This window comes from Acanthisitta chloris, unplaced genomic scaffold (genome assembly GCF_000695815.1).
Source record: "Acanthisitta chloris isolate BGI_N310 unplaced genomic scaffold, ASM69581v1 scaffold10433, whole genome shotgun sequence".
NCBI classification, from domain to species: domain Eukaryota; kingdom Metazoa; phylum Chordata; class Aves; order Passeriformes; family Acanthisittidae; genus Acanthisitta; species Acanthisitta chloris.
The window spans coordinates 53,545-65,170 of NW_008663338.1; the positions used below are offsets into that span (position 1 = coordinate 53,545).

Genomic DNA, 11,626 nt, shown 5'->3' on the forward strand with positions numbered 1-11,626 from the left:
CAGAGCTACACTGAGCTGCCATACCCATAGTAACAAGTTACCTCAGTGTCAGTTTACACTGTGCATACAACCTGATTTCAGCTGTGCAGGAGATCAGTGTTTATGACAGCTCTTTAGAGAATGCAGTTGATTTTATTGCAGACAAAAAAAAAGCAGTCAATCTAGCACTTCATTAATGTATGAAACCAGCTAATAAAATTATTGTAAAAAATAACTTAACTTCTGATGAGCAAACGGAAGCAAGTTCTACAGCTCTCCCCACACTCCTGTGTTGGTGGCATTGAACCATTACACTCAGCAACTCACAGGCAAAACCACTTCTGTTGCTGTGGGGAATAAAAACATTCCCATTTTCTGCCCCAGTCCCAAACCTGATACTGGTTCATAGAAAAGAAGAATCTCCCTTGGAGTTGCTGCAGAAGCCTCACACTACTCTCTGGCTCTGACATGCAAGTACCTGATAGAGCTATCCTACTGGCACTGCTTGCCTCCTTCCAAGTGTCCTTAGCTGGCAGCACACTGCCCTTAATCTTCTGATTCCTCATAATGTGCATAGCCACTAGCATAGGTCCTTCCCAAATTCAAATTGCTGAACACATCCGTCATCTCAGGATCAGAATCCTTCCCTCCCTCATAGTTGTCATCTTCATCATCATCTTCTGCTTCATCCTCATCGTATCCATCCTCATGGTCCCCTGCATCTCCAGCCTTGCTGGAGGAGAGGTTTTTCCAGTAGGCATCGTAACCAGAGGCTCCGTCTGGATCTTCCCCTCCAGTCTGGCGGCCGAACTTCAGCGAGCGCGCTGCAGGCAGAGAGAGACCATCACATGCCCATCCTGCACACCAATGTCCTGCCTGCTCTTTTTCCACTCCTCAAAGAGCAGCACCATGTTAGACAGTGTCTTTCCACACCTGACATTCTCATATTCAATCCCTACCCTGACAGAGCTTTTCTGCCACGCAGTCACAGAATCAGGCTGGAAGGGACCAGAGTGGATCACCTGCCACACTCCGTCTCTCCGCAGCCAAGCTGGTGTGCACAGCAGCTGCCCCCAGAGCATGTCTTAGGCTTTCAGATAATCCCTGGTACTCTGGACAAGAGGAGTTGTAAGTGGATGTGTCCCTTGCAGACACAGCACTCAGGGGAGGCTGGGGTAGATTGGATGCACATCAAAATGCGTTTGGAAATCCATTAACCAGCTTCCTACAGACAAAATAAGGGTTTAAGTGGTGATTTTTTTTTCCCAACTAAAATCTCAACCTAAACAACAGCTCTCAGTGAGGTGGCATCAACTAATGACTGAGAACGAGACTGCTCAATTCTAGAGGTCAGAAACAGAGTTTTTCCCCAAAAAATGCAGCAAAGCTGCACTTCACAACTGAAAGCCACCAGACTACTCAGTGCCCCTAGACAGAAAAGTAGTCCCCACTGGCAGTTGTGTGGCCTGTTAGCTAGAGAACTGGCTTACTTGACATGCTCAGGTCCTTTGTCTGCTGAGTTTCGTGGCCACACTTAGGGCAAGGAGGCTTTTTTCCCTTCTCCTGCTTGAACACCTTACTTCGCACATGGTCATCACAAAAACAAGCCTGGGGGGGAGGAGGACAAAAAGGTAAATGTTTTAGTCATAGCAGCACACTCTTCAGCTAGAAGCAAGCAAAAAGGTGTCTAACAGCAGCAGAGTTTTCTGGCTGGGCTCAGAATTTACTGAGGTCAATCTGCAGTGCTGTGAGGTGTGTGCATGGAGCGGCTGCAGTTTCACAGCTTCCTGGGGAACAAGTTGGACACCAGTGCCAGGGAACAAGCAGAGAAAGCTCCACCCCTGAGGGCTGGGCTGCAGTGCTGCCCACAGGGAGCCTGCAAACCTGGGAGCATGGGGACAGGCTGCAGTAACCACAGTGAGATGTGTGGAGGCAGAATCAGAGAGGGAAAGTTCATACGTTGAGTGCCAGGGAGCAGTGAAGGGACCTGGAGAAATCAACTGGAATATGCCATGGATGCCATGGAAGACTGCAGGGAAACACATGGAGGGCAACAAGAGCAGGAAATGAACCAGCACCTGGAGAAATCTGGGCAGTGCTGATGATGAAGCAGGTGGAACTTTTGATACAACATTACTTCCGAGTGTGTAAAACCATGAGCCTGATGGCAATAATTCAGCCTCTTGGCACGCAGAACTGGACTAGCTGCAGAGATCATTTCTGCTGGATCCAGGCTGCAGCCAGTGCTGGTCACATCACTTGACTGTTTAAAAAAAACCAACTTTTGGAACTCTTGCAGTTCCACACTGGATCAAAACACATTCCAAGGCCTTGGGTTCTGCCCAAGACCAAGGATGTGTTTTGTTGGTTTGGTGTTTTTAAAGCCCCAAGATGGCACAGGCCCAATTTAAACTAAGACGGCTAGACAAAGTGCACATCACCTTACCTGGCATAAGGGTGCACAGCACTGGCTCCTGGGTAACAGGCAAGCACAGACAAAACACCTTTTGTCCCCACAGATCTGCCCCAGGCTACAGAAACCAGTGCAGAGGTATGACCCACTTTTCAACAACAGAGAGGAAGACATGGCAAGGCCTAACAGCAGCCCTGGAGGCCAAGCAGAATGAGCCTAAAACCACAAAGACTCACAGCTCCTCTGCCCCTTACCTTGCACCGCAGGCATGAATGCTGCCCCAGCCTGTTACAGGAAACACCTGTTGGGGGAAATCCAGATGCAAAACTCAGTACCTGGAAACTGCAGATCTGTGATGTCTTTAAAGCCTTGGACAAGTCTGTAACACCATAACTGAGGCATTCAGCTTTAGCTCCCTGACACAACTCCACCCTGGCAATGTCAGCCAAGTCTTTCTACCACACAGTACCATTTTATTAGACTTTCTCAACTCTGAGCCTCAGAGTTCAGGTAATTTGACACCCAAAAAAAAAAGTTTCAATGGGGGGGAAGTTTAACTATCTCTTGAACTTCCAAACATTTAAAATCAGAAATTTCAGAACAATTTGGTATGATCATCTTGCTATTCCTTTTCTCACAAGGAGCACTAGGGATGTGAGAACACTTAACATCTGCAAACTTCCAATCGTAGAGAAGCTGCTGCATTTTGTATTTTCTGTCATATTACAGTTATTTCCAACATACAGTCTTGGCTTGTGGGTGCTTTGTCTGTGGGTGGGATTTTTAAACTTTCCTTGCAGTTCCCTGTTTCAGCCAGAGACGAGCAGTGGGTGAGCAAAGTCAGGCACAGCCACCACCTTCTCCTACAAACACCACTTTCAGTTCCATCCCCAGAACTAACCACAGTGCAAAAGGACACAAAGCCTTCAGCTACTTGTTCTTTACTAGTAAGAGCTGACATGTATCAGAGTTTGATTCACCACAAACACGTGTGCACAGTCCACTGGTGAGTGAGGAAACACACACTGTAATCATGCTCTGGACTGTTTGTCACCTCCTTCTGTGTTCAGCCTGCCTCACTGCATCAGGTGATGACTGCTGAGTCATGCCCTTCCTCAGGACCTCAACAGCTGCTAACCCAACACACAGCCCTCCCACAGCAGCCTGGGAAAGCTTAGCCAGACTAGACAGGAGGCATTGTCTAGGGCACGAGGCACAGCCATCCCAAAACACCTCATCATACAGTCAGAAGAGTGAAGGAGAGCTCCTTCTGCTTGCAGAGCTTTGTGGAGTACAAAAGCAGCATCAGCAGCTCCAGCCATTTGCTGCAGTCCTGGCCACTGCCAGCACTGCATCTGCTGGCTCCTGCAGAGGCAGCTTGCACAGGAGGCCTGTGAGAGCCTGGTGGGAAAAAAACTGCCATGTATAATCTGGCACAGAAGGTCAGAGACAACAGCTCTAGTCTGGAGATCTGGACACCAAGAGCCAGCACAGAGGAAACAGGCCCTTTCCTCCAGGGGTGGCAAAGGCTTCTTGTGAAAGGTGATAGAGAGTATTCTGGAGCACAGAGGAAGCAAGTGCAGAGTCTGCCTAACTGTGGTGGAAGTGACTATGAGTAACTGACTTACATTTAAAAGTCTCTGCTTCCAGAACTTGGCAGCTGGCTTGATGTTCAAACTGGTCATCTTCACAGAGGAAGTCATGGCAAAAAGAGCAGGTGAATATTCTGCCTCCTGAAAAGTTTATCAAGGCAAGATCAGCAAAGGGCACAGGCATCAAGTTCTGCTCTGCAAACCATTCAGGCAGTAGTTCTGACTGAGGACCAGCTCTCCCTTCTGTCACAGATGCTTCAGCAAAGTTCTAAATGAGACACTGCCACCCACTGAAAAACACCTTGTACCCTGCAGTACAAGCAGCATAAATATAAAGCAAGTGTCACTTCTAGTGCTTTTCTTCACTTTGACTGTGGCATTAAGCATTTTTCTTAAACCAGGTCACATTCTCACCCAGTCTCCTTCCCTCATCTCCAATAACACTTGGAATAAACAGCTTCATGGACTGTGTCCAACGCCAGGCTGGATGAGCCTTGAGCAACCTGCTCTGGTGGGAGGTGTCCCTGCCCAGGGCAGGGGGTTGGGGCTGGGTGATCTCTAAGGTCCATTCCAACCCCTAAATTCGATGATTCTATGACTCCACAAATGGAGACCATGGTTTGCTAAGCCACTGGGATCCTGTGCCAGTGGGAATGGCAGAAAACTGTGTTGGCAATTTGATGCAGTGCTTAATTACATGAATAATGAAGCTGACAGAACTGTTATGCTTTAGATTACACAAACACCCCAGAGCTGAGCACTGTACATTTCTGAGCAGGTTGTTCACCTTCCCCACTGGGTGACAGCTGTTTATAAAAGAGGGAGGATCCTTGCTTTGAGCAGACACACTGCAAGGGCTGACCAGTGAAGGGTAAAACTCATTGCTAAGAATATAGGTGCAGTAACTTAAGCAATGTGAGGAAAAAAAGTATCGTTTAGATTTTCTTGTTCTCAAACCTGAGCAACCTACCGTGGTCCCAGACACTCCTTTCGCACTCAATACATTCAGCCTCGGCCAGAGGGCAGACACAGGCGTGAGAGCTCAGACACTTCCTGCCGTGGCACACCCAAGCCTCGCAGAAATCACAGATCGCCCCCTGCGGTGACACACAGACATCTCAGGCTTCTGCAGCACCTGCGGAGCCTCTGGCTCCATAACCCCCCATGGGTCCATTCCCTCAGTGGGTTCATTTCACTCCAATGAGAGGATGAAACACATCTGTATTCCTATCAAGTTGCTCCACAGTTCCCTTTGTTACTCATTTCTGCAGGATTAAATATGATGCAAAATAACTCGGGTTTCTCTTTCTGTTTTTACATTTCTTAAATTCTGCATGAGAAAATTGAAACCCGAGACCCATCAATGTAACAATGTCCTGGCAAAACTGCTGTTTCAAAGAAGACCTGAAAAATTCCATTAGATTCTTCCAGCTGAAATCACTCACTTGGATTTTAGACCATGCTATATTAGAGAACAAGGGAGCAAAAATCAGATAGAGTCTAACTTACAGTTCCATTTGGTGGGTTAACATTCACTTTGGTCAAACTAACCAGGTCCTTAACTGCAGCATTTAAGAACCCTCCTCAGTCCATATGTAACTCTCATGCCACACAAAACCAAGAAAGCAAAGCTGAGTCCAAATGAATTGCTGCTGCACTCAGAATCACATCTGTGCATGCATGGCAAGAGCTCAGAACCTCAGGCTGTAAAGAGGACAGAGAGTTAGTCCCTACAGCATTTAATCCAGAGCCCATGACATGCCATACTTTGCTTTCATAATGGACACACCGACATGTCCTTCCAAGCAGAAAACTTCAAAGGCCTGGAGCTATGACTATCTCAGGAGCCCAAATGAGGGTGTCTGCCAAATAACACTCCCCCTTAATGCTGTGGGACAGATTCCTCTCTGTGACACTGATGGTCTCTGCAATGCTAAGACAAGAACAACAGAAGTCTGCAGGTTTCTGCAGAACGATCCTGGATTTCAGTGGAGACTGAGGATCAGCTTAGGGCCTGTGTGCTCCAGAGCTGTTCATGCACGAGCTCAGGACCTGACACCAACACAGCTCTGTCAGCACCCAAGGCAAGTGCTGGAGTTTGCAGGAGCTGAGTCTAAAAATGAAAAACTTGGGTTTCCAGCCAAGGGAAAAATCTGTTTGCCATAGTAAGATGAGAAAGACAACATGCCATCCTTCCATAAATCTTTGTTATCTCTTCTCAGACAGACAGCACAGAATAACCTCCCAGTGCAGAAAAGGCTGTGATTCTGCATACATACCACCATTGCCAGTCCAGTGCTGTATACACCAGCATGCTTTATAACACAGTCTGAAGACTTCATCATGCATTTGGTTTTTCCTGTTTCAAACAAAAGACAAGCAGACATCAGGAAACTACATACAAATAACAGTAGGATGTGTGATCCTGTGAGAACAGCACTTCAACTAAATGCCTGTGCTTCACTGTGTGTACAGGCAACGCAAAGACATCTGCACTATTGCTGTATCTTACAACCACCTCCCCATCTTCCCTAGGTCAAACTAGTCACTGGCTGTTTTTAGCCAAAACATCTTGACTCTGTACTGAGATTACAAGGCAAAATGTTGGTCCTGCTCTATGTTTTGAGGCACTGGCAAAAATTTCAAATGTCAAAATCAACCAAAGAACAAGACTCAGGTCAAATGAGCAATGTCAAGCAATGACATCTTCAAAAGTTGTATTTAAAACTGCTGTTAGTCCGATCCCACCACAAAATCAGGATGTGATGTGTGCAAGGCTGAGGCTCTCTGAAAAAAACCACATGCACTTGGTGATTAAATTACGCACAGGTACTTGGATACTTGTTTTTATGGTTATTGTTATCTGGGGTTTTGCTTTTAGAAAAATATGTAAGAGATTAGTTTCTAGACAAAATGGTTCCCTTTAAATGCAGGGGATGGGTGTGAGAAAAAGCCAAAGCCTGCACCTAAAGTCATTCTGGTCCAAGCAAGCAGTTAGGGACACAACTTTCCCCTACTTACTGTTTCTGACACAAACAGCTCTACCAGAAAGATCCACACTCTCGGTGCAAAATGATCTTGTGGTTAGCTCAGGCTACTGCAGTGGAGCTGTACCACTGCCTGAAGCTGCACTGCCCCTGAGCCCTTTGGTGCCTGTTACTGCCTGCTCAGAGAAACCAACCAAGGGTGCTCCCTGCCCACCCACAGCAGGCCTGAAAAATCCACCCTCTGCTCTGAAAATAACGAAATCCCAGTATGCAGTTCTGTATTACACCAAAATCTGGTTAGGAAATGGCTCTTGGGGGCTGAGGAAGTGCCAGTGGTGAGCTGAGCTGGGCAGTGAGAGGTGAGGGCACTACTGGACCTGGAGCACTGAAGTGCAGCTACCTTGCTCCCTTCTTCTCCAGGAAAGATGCTTCTGGTTTGCAGCATCTGTCCCCAACACTCAGGCATCAAACAGCTCCAAAGGTCTCTGGAAAACCCTGAGACCCAATGTAATTTCATGGCTGCTGACAGGAAAGCTTTTCCTCTGGAAACATGCTCCAGATCAAGACAAATCCAGCAGACAGGAGTCAGCTTCAGAAGTGCACCACAAGACAGGCATGTTTTCAGTCAGAAGGCAGGCTCAGGAAGGATGACACAGTGCCACTGCACACCAGCAGCCTGGCCCCAGAAACACTCAACATCTGCAAGTCCCAACAAAGGCTCTGGAAACCGCAGATGTCAGCAGCTCTGAGAGTCAAAACAGCCAAACTGCTTAACGACAAACCTGCCAGGGCGTGCTGGAACAGTGAAACAAAATTCACCTCAGTATGAAACGAGTATCAGCACCTCCTGCAAGCAAGCAGCTGTTGAAAAACAAAGGGCATTTCAGCCTGATGCAGAGCAGAGTTCTGTCACTAGGAATCCTCTTCCAACCTCTAAGTACCAACCCTCCAGCACATATGAGTAATGTGAGCTGAGTATTGCATTGCAACCTCGTGTGAGGTGAATAATGGGCTGTGCTTTAATGGACACTGATCAGAAATGATACACTCTCTAAATATTTACTGGTGTCTTGCTAGCAGTCAGTTTTGCTGCTGTTATGGAACAATATTCCACATGGCCAACCTAGGGAAAAGGTCAGGAAGATGTTCCCAACCCTAAAAGGCAGTGAAACAAATTTTTCTGCAGATCAGCTGCTGAAGACAAGCCCAGGACCCAGACTTACAGACCCCTGGGGGTCAGAGGCAGTGCCTGACCAAACAGGATCACTTCTCAAGGGGGACATTCACAGCAGATTTAAAAGAACCTGCTCCACAAAGCACAGAGGGACTTTAAGACAAAGGTAAAACTGAGAGTTTTAAAGCACAAGGGGGACTGAGGACAGCATTTTTTCAGGCCTTGTTTCTACTCACCACATTGTGCACAAATGGGTAATTTCTGGACAGAATTACAGAAGTAGCAAAAAGCTCTGTTCTTCTGTCGTCTAGGCACATGTAGGAGGGGAAAAAACAGACAGCAAGCATTAAAAAAAAGACCTGTAAAACGCTTGAAACTGCTGGTTTTGGAAGGGGAAAAATTCTTACCTTTGGCACTTATCACATTCCTAAAGAGAAGAAATAAAACACTGGTAATTATTTTCATTCAGGGTAAAATACATAAAATTACAGACCCCACAGGGAGTTATGATTGGATCTAAACTTTTTACTCAATACTACACACCTGGTGCAAATGTAACTTTAAATAGGAAGGAAGGATAGTAGGAAGAATGACATTCAAGTGGCATTAAATGAGTCAATGTATTATCACTAGTCTTACAGAACTTGAAATGAGACATTTTAGCATAAGATACTTTAGGCTGTTTTACCATTGAAGAATTACAAGGATGTTTGGCCAGATCTATGTTGGCTCTTGAAGCTCTTATCTGCTTCTCACGTTCTCGGCGGTTCTCAGCCTTCTTACGAGCTCCAGTCTTCTTCTTAGGCATGTTTCACTGCCTGGGGGTGAAAGGAATGGAATGAAATCAGACAGAACTGTGTATGCAGACACATGGACACACAGCACCAGGACTGAACCCTGGAGTCCCTGTGCTAACTGTGCTGCAGCTCCATTCATTTCCTCCCCTGAAAGGCTCTACAAACACAGGGTAAGGGGCCAGTCCATGAAGAAGGGCCATGAGATGAGCCATAGAAAATCCTGTGATCTGGAAAGCCTTTGCTGCCCTGAATTTTGTGTTTAACTATTTTTGAAGTGTTTTGCTTTAAAGCAAATGAAAGCACTGTGCTTGCAGGTTCGTTTCTGATGGGACTCCACAAAACAGACAACTGAGAGACGAAAGGTGAGGTCTGATGCTGGAATTTCTCGTGCCAGGCACTGCACATTGACACCCTTCCTGGTGCTCCACCTTTATCATCTCCTCACAGATGACATCACTGCTGTTGGTGTCCCTTTCTAAACCAGACACAGGTTAAAACCAAACCAAAACAACCCAAACCAGCAAACACCCCCAAGGCCCAGATTAGCACCACCTGATGGGGGAAGGTGGGGAAAGGGGCAGCAGTGTCTAAAAGTGCAGAAGTACAGACTACTGGGAAGTGAGACTCGGGTGTTAACATCTCAATATCTGCTTAGGGAGTTTGAATAAAACCACCACAGACTTGGAGCCTGGCAGAAATTGGCCCAGATGGTGAGCCAGCTCTGCCCAGGAAGGCTCTGTGGATCCCAGGAGGGCTGTGGGTGGTATCAGGGAGGCACCTGCTCTCCACAGCCTCACCCCTAACACCAAGCAGACAGGCAAGCTACCATCTGCCAGGACAGCTGCAGCCCCACCAGGCAGTTCATTCCAGCAGCTTAAACTTGGGAAAGATCAGTATCTTGGTTCAAAAGGCCTTATAAAATAAACCAAACAACCTTAACTTTCCTGAACACAGAAATACATTGCCCTAATCAAGTACCAAGATTTGTTTTTGATAGCACACATAAATCATTTTTCTCACCCTGCAGCATTCTGCACCATGTTTCAATTGGATCAGTGTCATGTTTTGTAGCCAAAATTCTATTGCTGTGCTGCCTGCTGGCAACTGTCATTACTCTAGGGCCTGACATCTGACACTGGGAGTCCAACAGGAGGCTGCACACTAATTTTCAAAGCACCCAAACACCGATTTCACCACAGAATCCAATGGTTAGTATTTACACCTTGACATCTCCACATTACCTCATCATCCAAAGCACCACAATGACAATCTGTTTTCACAGCAAGCACTGCCTCAGTCACTGCTGAGGACACAGATTATGAGGAACCTTTTAGGTGGCAGTTTATAGAAGGTTGCACTAGAGCAACTATAGCAATTGACTATTGAGTCAATTCAGGCTATCAAACACAATCCAACAACAGCAACATTGCCAGGGTTGGGGCAGCCACAGCCTCCCTCGGCAACCTGGGCCAGTGTCTCACCAAAGTGTTTACTTGTAATTCTTTTCAAATCAGAGTGTTGCCTCTTATAAAACCACTGATCAGTATTCCAATGCCTCTGCACTATGTTCTACCTACACTTTGGGCACACAGTTACCTTGCAGTGGAATCTGTCTGCTGCCCAGCTCCCCACACGTGTGATGGGAAAGAAAAGTGCTTCTGGGGGACCTAAAACAGGTCTGGTGCCCTCCTCAGCCCCAGAGGGTATGGTCCTGCTGCCTACAAAGTATGGGAGCTCCTGAACTGGGAGCAGCTCTGCACCAAGGGTTTTGCTCCAGGTGAAGTTTTCTACTTAGGACCACAGTGGTGACTGGGTCAGGGCAGCAGGATGGACATGGCTTCAGCTGAATGGCTGATGTTGTGTCCCAAGAAAGCACAGAGTTCAGGTGTCAGGAGGCTGTGTGGGTTTGTGTGGTCAGTGCACTGGTGTATAGAGGCTTTCTCAGCCACCTCTCCGACCCATCCCCTTCAGGGGAATGGCAGAGCCCGAGCAGGATTCCTGCTCTCAGTTCAGGAGGGACATTGAGGTGCTGGAGCAGGTCCAGAGCAGAACAAAGAAGCTGGTGAAGGGACTCGAGCACAAGTGCCATGAGGAGAGGCTGAGGAACCTGGGAGTGTTCAGCCTGGAGAAGAGGAGGCTCAGGGGAGACCTTATCACCCTCTGTGACTCCCTGACAGGAGGTTGGATTGGAAAATACTTTTTACAGAGAGAGTGCTCAGGCATTGGAATGTGCTGCCCAGGGAGGTGGTGGATTCCCCATCCCTGGAGGTTTTCAAGCTGAGACTGGATGTGGCACTTAGTGCCATGGTCTAGTGACCACGGTAGGGTTGGATTGATGATCTTTGAGGTCTCTTCCAATCAAGCTGATTCTATGATTCTAGGGCTGCGCGACACCAGCATTGCCCTTCGCGTACACACACATAGACACACACATCGCAGCTATCCACCTTCCAACACCTAACCTTACCCTCACAGCTTTCACCCGACTCGCATCACCCGGATCACCGCTCTCTCTCGGCACTTAGCTGTGGGGAACACAGACCCCGCGTCGCTCAACCAGGCAGGGAAACCACGGAGACCCAACACCGACACCGACAACGCTCCCCGGTGCGCCCGCGGGCGGAAACCGGAAGCAGGAAGTTGGTTACCAGAAACAGGAAGCCGGAAGTGGCAGCGCCGGTGCC

At 47.5% G+C, this 11,626-nt stretch overlaps 1 protein-coding gene across 1 annotated transcript; it reads right to left on the reverse strand.

Moving 5' to 3' along the window:
• Window positions 1-525: 525 nt before the first annotated feature.
• ZNF330 (zinc finger protein 330) lies at window positions 526-8,956 on the reverse strand. The gene is made up of 9 exons (XM_009070957.1): window positions 8,834-8,956; window positions 8,553-8,572; window positions 8,382-8,452; window positions 6,264-6,343; window positions 4,955-5,081; window positions 4,021-4,125; window positions 2,647-2,693; window positions 1,470-1,587; window positions 526-803 (listed from the first exon to the last, which is right to left on the reverse strand). Exons 1-9 carry the CDS (start codon window positions 8,951-8,953, stop codon window positions 526-528), a joined length of 966 nt encoding a protein of 321 aa, XP_009069205.1. The 5' UTR covers window positions 8,954-8,956.
• Window positions 8,957-11,626: the final 2,670 nt, after the last annotated feature.

Bases quoted from the DNA above. Each gene is read 5' to 3' on its own strand.
- ZNF330 (XM_009070957.1), bottom strand. From the start codon at position 8,953: ATGCCTAAGAAGAAGACTGGAGCTCGTAAGAAGGCTGAGAACCGCCGA. The intron at 2,694-4,020 runs GTAAGTCAGTTA...TTCCCCCAACAG, and splicing joins GGAAGCAGAGACTTTTAAAT to GTGTTTCCTGTAACAGGCTG. The intron at 1,588-2,646 runs GTAAGGGGCAGA...CCTCCCCCCCAG, and splicing joins ATTCATGCCTGCGGTGCAAG to GCTTGTTTTTGTGATGACCA.